This window comes from Notamacropus eugenii, chromosome 6 (genome assembly GCF_028372415.1).
Source record: "Notamacropus eugenii isolate mMacEug1 chromosome 6, mMacEug1.pri_v2, whole genome shotgun sequence".
Lineage (NCBI taxonomy): Eukaryota > Metazoa > Chordata > Mammalia > Diprotodontia > Macropodidae > Notamacropus > Notamacropus eugenii.
The window spans coordinates 305,079,801-305,099,745 of record NC_092877.1 but is presented as its reverse complement, the minus strand read 5'-3'; the positions used below and the strand labels follow the sequence as shown (position 1 = coordinate 305,099,745).

The window sequence follows — 19,945 nt, the reverse complement described above, 5'->3', positions numbered from 1 at the left end:
TGAAAAGCTAAATCAGTCAGGAAGAACAGAATAAGAAGTAAAAAAGGAAAAACACGAATTCAAAGGGTTAGGGAAGGTTTCCTGTAGAAGGTGGGATTTTAGTTGGGACTCAGAGGAGATCAGGGATGTCATTAGTTGGAGTAGAGGAGTGAGAAAATTCTAGGCAAAGAAAAAAGGCAAAGAAAATGCTGGGAACTGAGATTTGAAGTGTCCTATTTGTATCTTTGGATCAAGAGTATGTTTAGGGAAGTTAAATGACATGACTAAGGGTTCAAAGCTGGCTAGGGGCAGATCAGGGACTCAGAAGCCAAGCTTCTTGACTCGTTGAGTTCAGTGTAGTTTCTACTACACCACACTGTTCACAGAGTTCTTATGCCTAATTTGTTTTATAATATTAGTATAATTCTATTTTGTATAGTATTTATTATTAAATAATTTTTCTAGTTTTCCTCAGCAGGGAAGTTTTTGCACATTTGTACCTTAAATTCATGCAGCAATGAATCTAGAAAATTAAAATATCAATTTTTGTTCTTTTGATCAATTAAAATGAGAGTTATTACAAAAACATACATTATTAGAATAATGCCCTAACACATCAGGAACAGAGTCAACAATGTTTTGCAAGCAGTGAAACATTTACAAATTACTCATTAATTGGATACACAGAAGGGGCTGAACATACACAGAATGTACAGATGTTTAGGTTCATTTCATTCTCTGGAATCAACAAGAATGCCACCCATCACAATGATAAGCTTTTTTAAAGAGCAGTCCAGCTATTCCCCATCATAGACAATCTGACCACCCACAGAATTCACCCTTGTCTTTTCTCATGTTGAGAAAACTGGCCCATCCCTTAGGAATTACATTTGTCCAGAGCTTCATAAATCACACAGCTCCAAGAGCTCTTTCTCTGTTGTGGTCTTCCTAACAAGTAGGAACTTCTCCTTCCTCTCCCCCCACCTGATTCATTGTCATCAGACCATTAAGTCAAATAATTTGCAGTAATGTTGGATGTGCCTTGTTGTATCAAGAATTTTTACCTCTGACATACATTCCATTGAGCTTCCCTAAATACTGTACAAAGGAGTAGTGTACTTGTGTAAAAGGAAATTAACTGTATAAAAACCAGATGATCATGTCTCAATATCTTATTGATTCTGAGGTTTTTTTGTTTTCATATTCATTTCTTTTTTCTTTTTTTTCTTTTATTTATTTTCAGTGTTCTACAATCACTACCATATAACTTAGATTTTTTTTCCCTCCCTCCCCCCTACCTCCCTTCTCCCTCCCCAAGATGGCATACAATTTTATATAGGTTCTACACATACATTCCTGCTAAATACATTTTCACTATAGTCATGCTGTGTAGAAGAATTAAAATGAATGGGAGAAATCATATAACAAACCAAAATGTAATACACACACAAAAAAAAGATCTGCTACATTCTGTAGCTGAATTCCATAGTTCTTTCTCTGGATGTAGATGGCATTTTGCCTTCAAAGACCATTGGGAATTTTTTTAAGTTCTTGCATTGCTATGAAGTTCCAAGTTTACTAGAAGAAACTCTCACACACTGGTCGTTGCTGTGCACAAAGTTCTCCTGGTTCTGCTCCTTTGGCTCAGCATCAAATCATATAAGTCTTTCCAGGCCTCTCTGAAGTCTTCTTGTTCATCATTTCTTATGGCACAATAGTATTCCATTACATTCATATACCATAATTTATTCAGCCATTCCCCAATTGATGGGCATCCCTTTGATTTCCAGTTTTTGGCAACTACATAGAGTGCTGCTATAAATATTTTTGTACATGTGGGGCCCTTTCCCATTTTTGTGATCTCTTGGGGATATCTTCTTGAGCCCTAGAAGCACTGTTGCTGGGTCAAAGGGTATGCACATCTTTGTAGCCCTTTGGACATAGTTGCAGATTGCTCTCCAGAATGGTTGGATCAGCTCACAGCTCCACCAGCAATGAATTAGTGTTCCAACTCTCCCACATCCTTTCCAACCTGAGTGAGTTTTTTAAATTTGTTTTTAGAACTAACTTATTTTCTAACATAGATACCTGTTTTCACAGCAGCAATAGTTATCATTTATGTAACTTAGAGCTTGTAAAGCATTGGACATATTTGTTATTTGAACCTAACAGTAAACTCTATGAGGTCAATATTCCAAGTATTATACCATGAGGGTGTGATCAGCCCCATGGTCACACTGCTCCCCACAGTGCCAGGAGATAGCTAGCATAGTGCCAATATTCCATTGATAAAGAAGGTTAAGTGAGTAGTTTATGGTCACACAGCTACAGGAGTTCAAAGATCAGACTCAAACCCAGGGCTTCCTAACTCTCCAGCCTGTACCTTCTCCACTCTGATGTGCTGCCTCTCTAGTTCCATGAATAACATTTTCCAAATACTAGAACAGTGCCTGCGAACATGTTTTAAAATGTAGAAGTTTGGAGCATTTGTCCTCTCCACAGCAGGGTGGATCGTCTTTCAGCCCTGGCAGAGGGAAGAGTTAGGATCCATTATGTCCTGAGTCACAGCTGGTGAGCCCAGATTACACTCAGGGGGATGAACTTTTGTAATGGATGGAGCTGCGTCTTATCAAATTCTCAGAACAGCTGAATATCTGTCAGTAGTCCTTGTTGTTGAGTCATATCAGTTGTCTCCAACTCTCTGTGACCCCGTTTGGGGTTTTCTTAGAAAAGATACTGGAGTGGTTTGCCATTTCCTTCTCCAGCTCACTTTATAGATGAGGAAAGTGAGGCAAACAGGATTAAGTAACTTGTTCAGAGTCACACAGCTAGTTACGTATCTGGGACTGAATATGAACTCAGGTCTTCCTGACTCCAAAGCCAGTGCTCTATCCGCTGCACCATCTACCTGCCCAGCCCTACTCTTAGATATATTTTTACGTTTTCTCTTTGACCCTGACTTTATCATTGAATGTCATCTTGTTTTTACAATCAGGACCTTTAGTTATTTTATGATATCAGCTTTAAGACAGGTCCATTCATTCAGCAACTTTTCTTTGACTCTGTCCCTAAATGGAGCTTAGGAGACAGATTTCTACTGGCACGGCTTTCTGGAATGACTGCAGTTCTCTCTGTGACCTCTTGAGTGTATAGGGATATGTGAATTGAGTATTGGTGCCATTCTGGTTTTCAACCATCTTTAATTGATTATGTGGACACAAATGTTACACTGCTATTATTTAACTTGACTAACTAATGACCAATGTCAGATCTACCAATATTTTCATGGCATGAGAGCTAAGAATTGTAGTTATATCACTGATAAGAACAGGACAGAACCCTGATAAAAGAGTGCATATTGATCTTAGCTGAAGAGTGGCATTTTAAAAATTTAAGCCATTTCCTTAGAAAATGAAATATGCACCCTGCCTGATAACTGATTTGCTGACTCCTAGATATAAATTTAAGGAGATAAGATTAAATGTGGCAATTCAGAGATAATTATGCAAACAAAAACTGACCCTCAATTACCTCATATTAGATACTGTTATTGACTCCTTATTGGCACATCTTATAAATCATTCTCACTGAAGAGACCCTATTGCCTTTTAAGACCAGCACCTAAAAACACAAAAGGGAACATTGCTGATAGGTTGTTGGATCCCCATAGATACATGCAAGTATTATAATACAAAGAGAAACCTTCATAAACAGATAAACTTTCTGATAACTTTGGAAATTTTGATCATACTTTCTTAATGACTTAAAGTAATGACTGACATTTCTGTAATGTCTTAAAGTTTATAAAGCAATTTCCCTACAACAACCATGGAAGGGGAATAGAACAAGTGTTACTACCACAATTTATAAATAAAGAAACTGAGACAGAGGGCATAAGTGACTTGCCCAAAGTCACATGACTACTGAGGGTTATAGCCAGGATTCCAGCACAGATTTCTCGAACTCCAAGCCCAGCACCCTTTCAACTATATCACTTTACCTCTCATTAGAGAAAGTGACCAAATAAGGAGTACTTCCTTATACTTTCCTTCCAAAGAGCCTTTTTAAAAATCATTCTTACAGCACCTACACCATTTAATTTGATACATATATTTCTACAATCTTGTAACCTAATTGAACCACAGGGTCACTGTAAATGCAACAGATAATGTTCTTAAGAGTGAGGCTATAGGAAGTCCTAACTGATGATGTTTTAGACATTCACACCCCAAAACAGAGGAAGATGTCCCTAGTAGCTTTGCAGTATGACCTGACAACTAGTAAAGATTACTAGCAGCACTTTCTGTCCAAAGTGTTTTCCCCTTTACATCAGCGTCAGAAGGAGGTTGTAAAATCAGAATTTAGTTGTGAACTGTCTTCATCTTCTTTTGCTCACACAGATTGCTAGGCTCACCAGAGCCGTTAAATAGTAATAATAATAATGCTGAGAAGTTATATTGTGCTTTTCATCTGTAAAATGTTATGTAAACATTAACTAATTAAGTGAATTGATGAAGTGAAGGGATTTGTAAAGATCTCCAGGAAAGCTGATATCTGGTTTCACATAAGTAGGGAGAGTAGTTCCTGGAAAGTATTAACTACTACTTTGAATGGCATCTTGCAAACAGGGAGGGACTGAGTGACAGTATTTGACTTATGTTTAAAACTGATCATTCATATATCCTTTTCTCTGCTGCTCATTTGTCTAAGGTCATCTTTTGACTTTTCCAATCTTTTTTCTTCACAGCTTCTGAATACTTTTTGTTAACATTTTTTAAAATGTTATTAAAAGCACTAAATGTTCCCCCCCATCTTTTCATGGAATTTTAACATAAAAAAATTCTTAAAGATTTGTGAGATGACTCAAACCCATTTTGACAGGTAGGGAAACTGAGGCCCAAAGAGAGTAAGTGACTGACCAGATGTTGCACAACTAGTTACTGGTAAAGCTAGGACTAGAATCTGTGTCTCCCAAATATTTTCTTTTCTTTTCTTCCTGGCAGTCTGTTTTTTCAATCATCCTTCCCCTCCTTATTCATATTTCTCTTCCTTGTCCTCTTCACCTTTACTTATCTTTGCATATTTCACCCAAATGTGCTGTTGTTCTATATAATGGGAAATTTTTTCAAGTGGGGCAAAAAAATCATTTGGGAAGAAAAGCAGCAGCACAGATGACAGTCATGGGAAGGTACGATGCTTGGGGACAGTCTGAACACAGGTACTGTTGTTCTAGAAGAAGAATCCTCCCAAATCTACGCCTCATCCCCTTGTCCGTGCCTGGGGGGAAGAAATCTACCCCACCCTCGTTGTGAATTGGAATGTTTTACGTAAGGGATCAGCAGACTTTTGATAGTAAGTATTTTAGATTTTGAGGGCCAAGAGGCAAAGTGAGGCTGCATTTATATAACCAGAGAAAGTAAGTTTCTCATAATAATGACAACAACTCTAAAGGACAATTGTTTTTGTGATACAGAGTCTGCTAATGAGAAGAATGGAATGCTTTTCATGGGACAACACTTGCTTAGTTGGAGTTCAAAGTTAGTGTTCCCCATCAGCAAAACTGATTGCAAATGTTCATCCATTAATGCTGATCTGTAATGAGATTTTACATTTTATCTTTGAAAATGTCTTTTCAGGTAGATAGATGCTGCTAGATACTGATATCACCCCACAAGTATATGATTTTGAGTATAGTCATCACTTGACATGTATTTATAGAATTCTAATTAGATTCATCTCTCACTGTTTGCCCCTTTGCACGTCACTGAGTTGCAGGTTAATCACTTCCAGTTGAAGATTGGGTAGAAATTCCTCAGTTGAATAGTTAAATGAATTTTGAAATGTAGAAATGTTTCCTGCATATGCATCAAAGTCTGAAAAACTCTGCTGGAATTGCAGTTTGAACTTAGAAAATATATCCACTGCAGATTTGTATGGGAATGGAGATCTCACCTCTTGTTATAACTTCTGACAGCATGAGAAGTGAATAAAGCAGCTTGACACTCGAATGTTAGTTGTTATCAAATTGACTTTACAGCAATATAAGTTTTGTATGGCCCCACTGTACTAGATTAAAATGTAATGGGGGAATATTTAAGAAAATAAACTACAATAAAATAGATAATATTACATTTTAAAACTAAATCAATATCAGCCCACAGGGATCCTTAGGTACAGGATTAGTAGGCCCTGTTTTTATTTGAGTTGGAGACCACTGGGCTACCACATAGCCAATCTATGTTCATTTGGGGCTCCTTATTCTAAAAGGAGACTGAGTTGGTTGTAGGAATTCTCAAAGAGATAATGGGCCCCAAACACAGCAGAATTCCAAGTATGGTCCAGACCCTGGTGACCTGTCTTTTGAGCAGCCTAGCCCAGGTACTGGAATCTTTCTAGTATAATGGAAAGGGATTAGATTTACAGTCCTTGAGGGCCAGAGTTTGAATTTTGGATGTGATAATTACTGCTTGTGTGTCCTTGGATTAGTCACTTTATCTCTTTAGATTTCAATTTCCTTATTTGCAAAAGAATAGGGTTAGATTAGATATGCTCTAAGTACCTCCTCCAGCTTTAAAATGTCTGTGGTTTTACTATCTGGGATCTTTAGATCTTGGGATGACAAAAATAATAACTGACATCTATCCAAGTGTTTTAAAGTTGGCAAAGTATCTTACCTACATTATTTCCTTTTGGCCTGACCAAAACCTGAAAGGTAGATACTACAAGTAGTAGCATCCTTAATTAGAAAATGAGAAAATGGAAGGGATATGTCAATTCTCCCACCCTAGACCAGACAACTAGTAAGTGTCAAAAATGGGGTTTGAATACAGATTCTCCTGCCCCCACAACCAGCATGCTGTCCATGTGATGCTGCCAGTGTCCATTATATGCCACTGACCCAGCCCCTCAAATCTCCTGCTGATAAAAACGGGCTTGGATGAGAACAGGCCTGCCATCTGGTTTGGTAGGTGGTTTCTTAGCCCAGTATTATCATAGTTGTGTCTTGGAGACTGTAGAAGTTCCTTAAAAACCAAACTGGGACTTTTCCTAAGTAGGTTGTTTTATGGGCAAACATCTATGCACATTTAACAGAGGGATAGCAACCCAAAAACAGTGTTTGCAATTTCCTTTGTTAAGAATTTTAAGCATAGGTATTCCTTTTGAGCTGATTTTAGGATAATTAGGAAAAGTGAAATTGAAATTTCTTTTTTCTGTCATTGCTTAAGCCCTTCAGCTCCACATCACCATACAATTCATCATTTGGCAAAGCAAGTAAAGCCACCTAGTTTAACCTTCATCAAGTTTTCATTGTGTAAAGGGAAGGAAATTTTCAGCTGTATTAGTGGATCAGATTAGGGCTAATTAGTGGCATCATAATCTACTCTCACTAAAGTAATTGATTTGCCAAGCAAATAAGTAAGTTGTGGTCTTACATAATGAATTTGGAAACAGACTAATTAGAAAGGAGACAGCTTTCTGTTTTTGTGCAAATATCCCAGTAGTGAGTAATGATAAGGAGCTCAAAAGTTAATTACATTTAACTGGAGTTTAATAATGTTTTAGTAACTCAGTAGTGGTAAATCCTCCCTCCCCCATACTTAGTACCTTCACTTTTTATTTGAAAACATATGTCTCTACATGGGTAATACTTAAAACTGAGCAAGGATTCAGTAGGATGTTTTCATGTAGTTGTAGATTTTTGAAACTTGAAAAGAGCTCAGTAGGGTTGGGGTTTTTTGTAATTTTTTTTCCTTCAATGTGCTTTGCCTAAGGTTAAAGAAATCTTTCTCTGTCTCAGGGTACCTTCTATAAATGCTTCAGAATGGAGCACAGAGACATAATTATGAGCAAGGTCTTTCTTGACGTTTAGACTGCAGATACTGTGGGAATTGCAAAGGAGATTATATTTCAAATTATTTTACAGTGTGACAATATTGTTTCTTCTTATCCCATCAAGTTAGCTTGTTACTGAGTGGCAGATGGCTTTGTTAAACTTTCATCATGTCTTTTAGCAAGACTTTTAAGGAGAGGCCATTTGTCAAGTGCAGGAACCCTCTTCATCAAAGTATTACCAACAGTTGTCCAGAATCTAGATGGAGAATAATAGACTGAGGAATGCCTTGTATTGAAATGGAAGCTTCATGGCAGAATTGAAGGGAGTAATGAGTCTGTGTGCAAAGAAATGGGTGATAAAGAGTCTTTTTTTCCTTTCTTCTTTTCCAACTTAGCAATGCTGCTCCCACCCCTGGCCCCCATGGCTTTAGATGTTGTGAATGTGCCAACAGGGTGAAGGTAACAGACAGAAATGGAGTATAGCATGTACCCTTTTTCCAGTCCCACACATCTTGCTTGGCTTTGGGTCTTGAACATGACACTGCAATTTCCTGGTGCCACACACGGGTAATAAGCAGCTGGGCTTGGTGCAGTGGTTTGGAGGAGCCAGCACTAGGTTCTTTTTTAACTTAATTGTAATTTTTGATTGGTCTGCAAGAAAGCAAATCAAATATGGTTTATTTTCTTAGTCTGCAAGAAAGCCATCAGCCTCAAATTCCATCACTAACCATTTTTGACCGGAACAAAAAAAAGTGTGTGTGTGTGTGTGTGTGTGTGTGTGTGTGTGTGTGTGTGTGTGTGTGTGTGTGTCCCTCAACTGAAAGATAAACAAGGCAAGTCTCAAGAACGGCAAACATACTAGGTGCTCTTATGAGCAAATTGAATGATCATGAAAAATTCTGTTTAGCAGTCCCTGCAGGGCTCAGAATTACAAAAATGAGAGGAGCAAGTGAATTTGCTGAGACACTGCAAATGTTAAAAACAACAAAATTGGGGGGAACAATATCAGTTTGTTGTTGCATTTTGTCCTTTTTCCTGAAATGTTATAAAAATAGCATGTAATTCACCTTAGAAAATGGATGTTTCTTTGAAGACTAGATCCATATTCTGTCTCTGAATTAGTAGTATATGAACACAAATCAGCAGATACCCTGCCATAGTATAAGAAATTAAGTTTAACAGAAAGCAGAAAGTAGCTGTTTTCCCCATTCTGGACAGCTGCCTTTTCTCAAGAATATAGTACAAATTAGTATTTAGAGGAGATGAAAGAGGTTGAGTGAAAGGGTGGAGAAGGAAAAAGAACCATTTTATTTTTCCACTAATTACTGTTGTGATTTTTTTCACATAGGTATTCATTTAGGGGTCGGGGAGAGAATAGGAGATATAATCAGCATAACACCCTAAAACACAATCTATTCCAACATTTCGTGTCATGTCCAAATAATCAGCTGGCTTTGTTAAAACTATGTAGATGTCTGAAAATGTAATATCCTCGATATTTGACGAGTTAATTTAAAGTTACATTGACCTGAAACTAATTTAAGTGCAAGAGTCATATACCTCTCAAATGTTGGCTAGAGAGTGACTCTAAATTAAGTTTTCAGGTTTGTTAAATGTTTCATCCAAATATTTTGACTTTGCCAGAAATCATTGGATCATAGAATGTCCAAGCTAAAAGGTCCTTAAAGATCATCTTGTCCAACCTGGTGTTTTTTAAACACTGCTTATGTGCTTGTTCCATGGTAAGGGAAAATAATCTGCATGTTTTTCATTCATTTCAACTAAGGTCCATCCAAATGTCAAAGGAGAAATGTGATGTCTCAACACATGTTATGAAGTTCATATAACATTTTTTCCCAGTAGATCTTGTTTCCTTATGTTTTTGTGGGCTGAATCCCAGAAAATGTCTATTTGGTTTAAGACCCTGAACAAATTAGGTTCTGATGGGCTGTAAGTTTGCTATGCCCATTTTTAGAATCATAGCATGTAAGAGCTGGAAGAAATTGGAGAGGTCATCTTATCATCTTATCTGTCCCCTTCATTCTACAAATTAGGAACCTGAAGACCAGAGAGGGGAAGTGAATGGTCTAAGACAAATGGCCAAGGATGGATCCAAAGTCAGGTCTCCTGATTCTAGGACCAGTGATCCTACTTCAGCTTTGAAAAAATGAGCATAGTCTATGTAGCCAGTCATAGTTTCCCTCCTGTGCTCATCCCACATCACCAACTGCCTATAAGACATTTCCCAGTATATGTCCAGTTGGCATCTCATGACTTCCATGTCCAGAATTAAGCTCATTAGCTTCCCACACACATAGTTAATTCATATAGAGGGAATTACTTTTTTTCCAGTCACCCAGATTCACAATTTGGGGGTCATCCAGCATTTCTTCATTCTCCTTCACCTACCATATTCAATTAGTTGCCAAGTCTTATTGATTCTACTACATCCTACATCTGTACCGTTCTCCCTATTCATACAGCCACCACCCTGGTTCAAGTCCTCATCACCCTACAGATACACACGCATGTATATACATACGTATACATATACGGACACATATACATGCATGTAAGTATGTGTACAAATTTAGGCCATATTGGGAGCCACTGTTTTTAAACATACATGCACATACACATACAACTTCCATGTATATGTATATGCATATACGTGTGTGCAAACATTAGGGCCAAATTGGGAGACATAATTTCCAGAACTAAGGAAGCATGATAATCTCTTCATACTCTGCTCTCATCAGACATCGTCTGAATTACTGCATCCAGTCCTCAGTTGTCCAGTGCACCGCTGTTTATTCTGAACCAGGCCTAATTGAAGTTTTTCTAAGGGTTCAGGCTAAGGACTGGAATAAAATGAGACATTCATAGACCATCTAAGACTTAAGAGAAAGGAAGATTTTTTAACTGTGTCTTTGAACGTGGGTTTATCAGTCCTGCTTCAGGTAAAAGTAGCTTCCCTCATCTCCATATGGAAATGCATCTGGTCCCAAGGATGTGTTGACTAACACAATAGTAGAAAATCCTTCAAGTCTGAAGGGCTCAGATTTCTCTGGGAGTAGGAATTTTATGCCTTAGGCAACCAGGAAGCTACATCAGTGGCTTAAGCTCTAGTCCCATGGATCAGTGGTGTCAAATAGAAACATGGGGGATGGGGCACTAAACTCTGCAGAAGGATCCCTGTGGGCCATATATTGATTTAGAAAACCACATATTAACATTATCTATTCAATTTTTATTTTGCTAAATATTTTCCAGTTACATTTGTGTTGTGAAAACTATCTGACAAACACCTCTGCCCCAGATCAATAAAGTCTCAGGATGCCTTCTTTGCCTTTTAGAGAAAAAAGTAGCCCAGACTACGTGGCAGAGACGATGACAGATGTTGTTCCTGCCCCAACCTTGATAAGTAGATAGCACACACAGGAGGGCAGCCAGGAGGAGGTTTGGGTCTGTCATATAAGGATCATTTGAAAAAACTGAGGATGTTTAGTCTGGAGAAGAGAAAATTCATGGGGGAAATGAGAGGCACATTCACATACCTGAAGGGCTATTGAATGGAAGAAGGGTGGTATTTGTTCTGTTTGGCCTCAGAGGGCAGAACTGGGTAAAAGGTGCAAAGAGACAGGTTTGAGCTTGATTTTAGAAAGAATTTCCTAACAATCGGTGTTATCTTGGAGTCGAATGGGTCTCCCTCCCCTCCTTGGAGGTCTTCAGGCTAAGGCTAGAGAGAAGACTGTATGTTGGGCATACTGTAGTGGAAATTCTTTTCCTCTCTAGGTTGAATGAGTTGACTCCTACTACTCAAGTCTCACTCAACTCCCAAAATTCTGGGATGTTTTTCCCCTAAGAAAATGAAAGCTCCTTGATGGCAGGGACTGCTTCGTCTTTGAATTCACGTCTAGCACAGGACCTGGCATGTAGTAGACACTTTTGACTTATTGATTTACAAAATTCTTTGTAAACTTTATGGTAACTTATGAACAGGTGATACATCAATGGCAGCTGTGATTTTTTTTTTCCTTCTTGTATCAGCAGATGTCAGCCTCTTAAACTGGGGAGGATAGTCCCAGCTGGTAGAAGCATATAAACTTTACTTTGTAATTTGTGGATTTATTTGGATACACACACATATACATACATATATACATACCTACACATGTGTATATGTATTTATAGATATGTATGTATATAAATGTGTGTGTGTTTTAAAATACACCATTATTCTTAAAGAAGTCACATCTGGAAGCTGCCTTTTGGACTAGAAGCTAAAAGAGCCAGTCCCGGTGCTGTGTCAGGGACAGTATTCACATCCAAGAGATTATGCTTTGCTGAGCATGTTGGTATAATAATGTTTTCTTCTATACAATCATAATCATGCTCAACATATATCATTAGAGTATATACCTAAAGGATTTTATTTTTTTAAAGTGGCCATTTATTGAATACTCAGATTATTTGTATTCATCAAACTAAACAAACTAAAATTTAGAAAAGTTTGATTTTTTAATTAAAAAAACTAAGCAATATATAAAAATGAGACACTAAATAGCAAATTTATTTTTGAGCTAAATAGGTCTCTGTACATCCTGTATACATACTTATGCCGTTTAGATACAAAATACTTGTATTTTCTAACATTTCATATAAAATTCTTATATGAAAGAACTCTGCACATATATGAAATAGCACTCATTCAGTAGAATTTCAGACTTCTAGTAACCTCAGCTATCTAAAATATAGCCATCAATCTAAAGTGAAAAAAAGGTTTTGAGATGTAGCTTCCTTAAAGCCCATACATCCCTTCTTTTCCTTGGAAATGACAAAGAGCAAAAATACCCAGCAGGGAGTTGATACTCAAGATGAGATGGCACATTAGACAGGGAGATGGACCTGGGATCATGAGGACCCAAGTTTATACATTTACTAACCATGTAACCCTCTTACCTCCCGTGGTTATTATGAGGATAAAATGAGATAATATTTGTAAAGCATTTTGCAAACCTTAAAGTAGAAATTCAGGAATCTTTTTCTGTATATTCTACCTCACATATGGAAATGCTATTTCTGCAGATCAACAAGTTTAGCAGCAAAGATACACATGCACTATACAAATACTGCTTTCAAAGAGTTTACAATTTAATGAGGGTAAGAATTATGATACAAAGGAGAGCAAAATTGGTGGGAAAGAGTAGAACTTTCATCAGGGATGGAGGAAATAGGACAGGAAGGATCATGAAACATAAAGCCCATTAGGAATGGAGGAACTTCAGCAAATGGAGTTTGAGGAAAGGGGACATGACCTACATATGAGTAAGGAGATGAGAGGAGCCAGAGCAAGAATGGTGGACAGAATAGAACTGAGTTAGTCTAGAACATGGACAATGTAAAGGTGAGCACAGTATTGGTTGGATTGTAAAGGGAGGGGCATGAGTGCCAGGGACAGATTAGACTTCATTCAGTTGGCAGTGGCAGCCCCTGAAGATTTTTTAATTGAAGAGTGGCATGACCATAGAAGTGCACTGATCCAATCAAGTAGACAGTGGATTAAGGAGGGCATAGAATGCTCCTAGAAGACCAGAGTAGGGGCGGAGCTCTCATCACAGTCTAGAAGAAAAGGGAAGATGGTTGAGCTAATTGGGTTGCTAGTGGTCATTCAATCTCCATTCCAGTGACAAGGACCTCATTAGTTATGGAAGCACTCCATTTGATCATTGGATTGCTGTAAATGTTAGAAAAGCCCAGATTTGTTTTCTGTCATCCTGTGGAGGCAGCACAGAGTAACTCACGTGTGTCATTCAAACTCACGTGTGTCCAGTGATACCTCTCCCATTACCGTTAAAGCCTTCTCTTCACAAAAGTAAATATACCAGTTCCTTCCATCTTTCCCTTAATATCATTACTTCAAAATCTCTCACTCTTCTAGTCATCTCCTATATATTATCCAGTGACTTCTCAAGGGCCTTCTTAAAAATAAATCTAAATGTAGTTGTATAAAGAAGGAAATAGTAAAAAACAAACTCTTTGGAAATGTTGGTTCCTATGACTTAAAAATAACAGTAGTATTTCTGTGATTCCTCAAGGTTTACATGTTATCTCATTTGATCCTGATAACATCCCAGAAGGGTAGGTGTTATTATTAGCCCCATTTTACAGAAGAGGAAACTGAGAAGTTCCTTACCCACTGTCACACAGCCGTATTGACAGTTAGTTAAGTATCTGAGGCAAAATTTGAGCTTAGATTTTCTTGCCTTGATGATGGTATGACCCTAGTATTTCCTGTAAAAAAAAAATGGCTCCTTGGGTTTTCCTGCCCCTCCCAGGACGTAAAGGAGGGCCTGTGATTTCCCAGTCTGAGAGAGAGGAAGATCAAGTTACAGAAATTATGGAAGAGTTCTTCATTGTGCAAAATGGTCAAGATACTTTCTCACCTCTGTCAGCCTGATTTTGTGGAAGTTTTTATTTAAATTTTCATAGAAGAGTCATATCTCTATTAAAATGGTTCAGTTTTATCAATTAATATTTCCAGTAACACAGGTGGTATCCTTTGCACTGTTAAAGTTGTGGTATTACTGTCATGGCACATTTTCCATATTTTATATTCTTTAATCTTAAGTATAATTACATTTTTAACACCACATTTTATCTATATGCTGCTCTATATTCACCTTATATGTTATTTTATGCAAAATATATAGGTGACCTTGAATTCTTGTAATTATATAGCGTACGTATGTCAAATTAAAAAGTCTTTGTTGATGACTCTCTCAGGGGGTGGAGGAAAAGGGGCACAGGAGGAAATATATGTGATACAAAATCAAAAATTATCAATAAATAGAAATGAAAGAGAATAATCTTCATTGATTTTTTTTCTCTAAAATTATGAAGGTCTTTCTAGTTTTGTGAATAAAAGCATATTCTCCATACAAACTATTTGATTTGTTGAAGATTACAATGTTCTAGTAAACTTAAAATGCTGGTAGAAGAAACTTTTAGGCCTTAATAATAGCAAAGGAAATGAACATATTAGAACAGAACATGTTTATCACATTTGCCATATGCAGAGTTGAGGAACTTGATTGTAACCAAATGAATGTATGCTAAACCAGATTGTTGTGAGATGAGTTTTTATAGAAAATACCATTATAGATCCGACTAGAAAAATTTTTTAAAAAATTAAAAAATAGATCCTCCTAGAAAAATTTTGCATTTTAACTCCTAAGTTATTATAGATATGTGCATGTGATTTCATGATAAGTCATGACATATCCTACATATCTATGTAAATAATAGCTTTGTATGCTATTTGTAGTAAATCCCTATGTGTTAGCCCTCACTTTCTATATGTAAGGTAGAAATGAAGAAAATGATCAATGAAGTTCTAACTGTACTATCCTTCAAGGTTTCTGTGACTTGCTACCATATACCATAGTTCTTTCCATAATCATATTTTGGCTCTTCAGTCAGAGTTGCTGAAAACTGGTAATTAGAGGTAACCAGACAATAAGCATTTCTTCCTGTTGTATTAAGGAAAAGGATGCCAGTCTTTCTGAGCCTGCAAGAATCCTACTCTAAATAGATTTGCCTCACTATCCCATTTCTTTTTCTCCAGGTAATTGAAGGAAAACTAGCCCCTTTCTTGGGAAAGGTCATTAAATTTGCCACCTCACATGTGTACAGCTGCAGCCTGTGTAGCCAAAAGGGCTTCATCTGTGAAATCTGTAACAATGGAGAGATCCTTTATCCTTTTGAAGATATTTCAACAAGCAGGTACAAAATATTTTGTCTTACAAAATGATCGTCAGATGTCATGTATCCAAATTTCAGATCATCCGCATTTTGTTTTCTCAGGCAGCAGTGAGCCAAGGTTTGCTGAAATATTTTATCTCCTCCTTAGCCTACGTATGTTCTATTGGATGTTGGGTATTGTTTCATCTTCTGATTTCTTACCATGATTCCCAGCCGTGATACCAAAATGAGATAGCAGCATTAAATATTTCCCAAAAAATTAGTTTTTTTAAGATAATTAGATTAATTTTTAATATTGAAGAACTAGGTAACACAATCTTACCACCTTTCCAGACCTAGGAACAAGTCCACCATTGAAGAGATAGAATAAACCATTCCACCAGTCAAGACTGGAAATGTATGAGCTTTGGAAAAATAAAAGGAAAAAGCTTTGAATGAGCAGCTACATGTTTTATTTTGTTCTTTACCATACTGTCCTACAGATGCAGCACAGTACAACAAGGAGAAGTTGAGGGGCACAATACAAAGTGCCTGGGTTTTTTTTTTCCTTACTAAAGTAACATTTGTGGCAGCATAATGATACTAACTACTGGTGAGAGCTTTTTTCCCATACATGTTAGCAAGGCTTTTCTTGAATCAGATAATAATTCTTATTACCTTTCCTTTCATCCTCCAAAACATAAATAAATACACTATACATGTACATGTACATATTTCCAAATTTACCCTAGATCTCAATAATGTAAGACAGTAGTTCAAAAGAGAAGATAAGGTATAGAACCAGAAAGAGTTTAAGCAAATATAATGTAGCTAGAATGTAAAGGCTGACTGAAGGCTATCCTGATCACTTTCTGAACTGATGAGTCTTTGTAAAGAGCCTTTCATATAGGCTCAACTACTCCCATCTTATGCCAGCACCCCACTCTCCACATCCCAGGTACAAGTATCTTCAATGGAATAGTTGCCCTATGAGCACAATGTCTGGACCCCCACTTGTAAGCTGTGGTAATGGCCAAATTGACCATGGCCTGACTTGACTTGCCATGTCTGGTCAAAAACATTCTGTTTGCAACATCATCATCAGGAGTGACATGAGCACAAAACCTGTTGACCCAAAGAAAAGGAAGCTTAAAACAGCATGAAAAACTTCACAGGTGTTGAATATCCTCTCCTCCTCCTCCTTTTCTGATATTTCTCTCTAGATCTAATTTCTTTCAGTTTTAGGAATGTTTGAGTCTGAAGGAGTCTCACCAACTCTTCTTGGAATTCTGAGTTGATAATACTTTCCAAGAACTTTTGGAGCTCCTTTGGTGTTCAACTTCCAATCAAACACTGGGAATGGTTTAAAAAAAGTTTAAGAACAGAAGAAAATAAAAGCATTACTTTAAAAAAGAAAAGAAAGAAAGAAAACTTTCCTCAAGAAGACAGAAGATAGAAACTTGTCTCTGTATACAAGAGCTAGTGGAATAATAAAAATGAAAACTATAGGTATAGAAGAATTGCTAAAAAATAGCGCTATATAAATTCTTGAGAACAAGCAAATTAACTAAATCATGGGTTGTTTACCTTTTCTACTGAAAGAGTTCTCTAAATTCAGCATTTCAGGTCATTAGAAATAGATTTAAAACCTTTTCAAAAGCGGCATAACTGAAGTAATTCTCAGTGGTATGACTGAAATTCATTAAACCATGCTTTACTAAGAAAGTGCTGAAATTTTCCAAAACATTCAATGAATAGCTTTTTAACAGACTCTGGAGCCGTTATTTGTGCTTCATGTCATTGGAGCATACTCATGGGTAACCTTTATTTTGGGTCAGAGTTCTACTAGGCATATCATATACTCTTTATCCAGAGCTGTAATTTAGTCTCTAACTGCTTTCTTTTTCAGGAGAGTTAGTAACTATTAATTTCATTTATTTTTCATTTACAATCATTATAAATCTTCAAAATAGCTCCTCAATCATGCCACTGATTACTATAGTTAAAAATCACATACTCTACCTTGGAAATTATTAATAACGAGTTTATTTCTCCAGAAGATTAAATGTAAGCATATTGCTAGTATGAACAGGGAGCAAATAAAATAATAGATTTCAAAATTTTTAAGTAAAATTAAATATTTGAATCTTGAGATATGCATCAGCTACTTAACCCCAAGATAACCTTACCTTGACCTAACCTAATACAGAAGATCTTTCCAGAAGCCAAAAACCACATTACAAATTTAGGACAGGAAATAAATAATCTTCTAAAAAATAATAATAAAAATCTTAAATCCAAATACAAACTGAGTGTATTTGACTTGATTAAACATACAGATGTACTAAATTTAAGAATTATTCATGAGAAAGTTAATTTTATCAGGTTGGATAGTTCAAAAAAAGGAAAAACACTTAGAAATCAAGATGGCACAGAATTGAGATCCTTAAAGTCATCTTGTTGCTAAGCATGTATCCTAAAATTTCTACAGTTACTTTTCTCCTCTGATTCCTAAAGACTTCTGTCTATATTATACTAGGGATATACTTTCCATTCCCATGATACTGCCATCCCATGAGCCCTGATGTCTAGCACTTCATGTAATACAACAGCAACTCTCCATAAAAAAAACTTGGAGAGTATACTCTGCAGCTGCTTCCATTCCATTCTGTCTTGGTGGCCTGATTTTCCTTATTTTTATATAACCCTTAAATCATATTTGCAAACATGGGAAACAATATACTTCATGAGTATCAAGCACTTTGTAATGCCCTAGTTGGATTTGAATACATGGCTGCTACTTAGCACAATTTTTTTTTTAATTGGAGCTTTGGTGTCTATCAGCAAGGAAAGCAATGAAGCTCCCTCTGCTGAGTTTTTGAATTATGAATCTTCTGAAGTACTGCCAAAGCCAAATAGACTTCCCTATGAATGGGGAAATTTTTTTAAGTACTGTAGTGAATTGCATGCTGTGCATAATAAATGTGGAATGAACACTACAGGCTCATATGAGACCACAAGCATATATTTTGATGAACTTCTTTAGCAGTAGAGCCCGATTGTGCTGGGTCATCTGTAAGTCTTTTGCCTAGTACCTCTACCAAAGGGATTCTTAATCCCTTTTCCCCTCTGGCAGTCTGGTGACACTTAGGGACCCCTTCTCAGAATGTTTTTAAATGCAAAACATAAAATATATAGAAAATCAATTGCAGTGAAACACAGCTTGGGTGAAGGGACAGGGGATAGACAGGTAGAAGAGAGATGGTAGTGATAGGTTTGCCAGAATAGGAAAAAGGAAAAGGTCACTGAAGCATTTTTTAAATGTACAGAATAATAATTGCTAGCACTTTATTATCTAAAAGAAAGTGCTGTTATCCTCACAACAAATCTATGAAGTAGGTACTATTACTATCCCCACTTTACAGATGAGAAAACTAATGCTGAAAAGCTTAAGTAACTTACTTAGTGTCATACAGCTAGTAAGTGTCCAAGGCAGGATTTGAACTCAAATCTTATTCACTCCAGTGCAAGCTATACTTAAAAGAGAGTCTTAGTTTTGTGTACAATATTTTTTCTGATCTGCATCATATATGGAAACAATGGTTTTATTTAGCATTAAGTTCATAGTTTGTTTTTTTTTTTAATGTATTTAAAAACCACTGGCCAGTGTTAGGAATGTAGCTAGTCACAATGGAGCAGAAATTTTCTCTATACAAAACCAAGTGGCCCTTCATATGCTTGTACCAAGGACCTCAGCCTTAGTAGTAAGATACTCTTGCCTTAACTAATTGAGCTAATCCAAGAGAACTCCACACCCAGTATATACACATTTAAAGGATATTTGTACACGTCAATTGAATATAAGCATTTTATTATGTGGAAAAGTGGCCAAAACTAATTACAGAAACCTGTGATTGTACTTGGGTTGTAAAACGAGGCTTACATTCTCTCCCACTCCCTCCGTTTCTACTATATGGCTCTTCCCTTTTCTTTGTTGGTGTTCTTACTTTTTATTGTGGTGCTAAATGTACAAGTGGGAGAGCCTCCCAAATAATCTAGCATCAAACCACGTTGTCCTCGTCCATCCAAAATTCCTGAAATAATGACTGAATCCACAGAATGTTGAGACTTCTCTTGGAATGTAGCTGACCTTGGAATTGGGCTGCCCAGGCATTCTGCACCATACTGTAATCTACCCTACCCGCCCTGCCCAGGAGAACCGTGATAATGAGCCTACTGGAGCATGGACTTTGTTCTTTGTCTTGGCACTGTCTGTCTTTATTTAAGCTCTCAGTACGGTATGAAAGCTAGCCAATGGCCAGTTGTAGTAAAACCATATAGAGATCAGTTCAGAATAGAAACTATCATGGAATGTGTTGAATGTCTTTTC

The 19,945-nt window shown here is 36.9% G+C and overlaps 1 protein-coding gene across 4 annotated transcripts in view; it reads left to right on the top strand.

Moving 5' to 3' along the window:
* Nucleotides 1–19,945, top strand: part of PLEKHM3 (pleckstrin homology domain containing M3) — a 209,441-nt gene that overhangs the window by 149,690 nt on the left and 39,806 nt on the right. For all 4 annotated transcript variants that reach the window (XR_011968868.1, XM_072617409.1, XM_072617410.1 and 1 more), the window contains one exon: nucleotides 15,440–15,597. Coding sequence is in view for 3 of the 4 variants with exons in the window: in XM_072617409.1 (XP_072473510.1) it covers nucleotides 15,440–15,597 (158 nt within the window). In the remaining variant the exon portion in view is untranslated. The remainder of the gene's footprint in view (nucleotides 1–15,439; nucleotides 15,598–19,945) is intronic.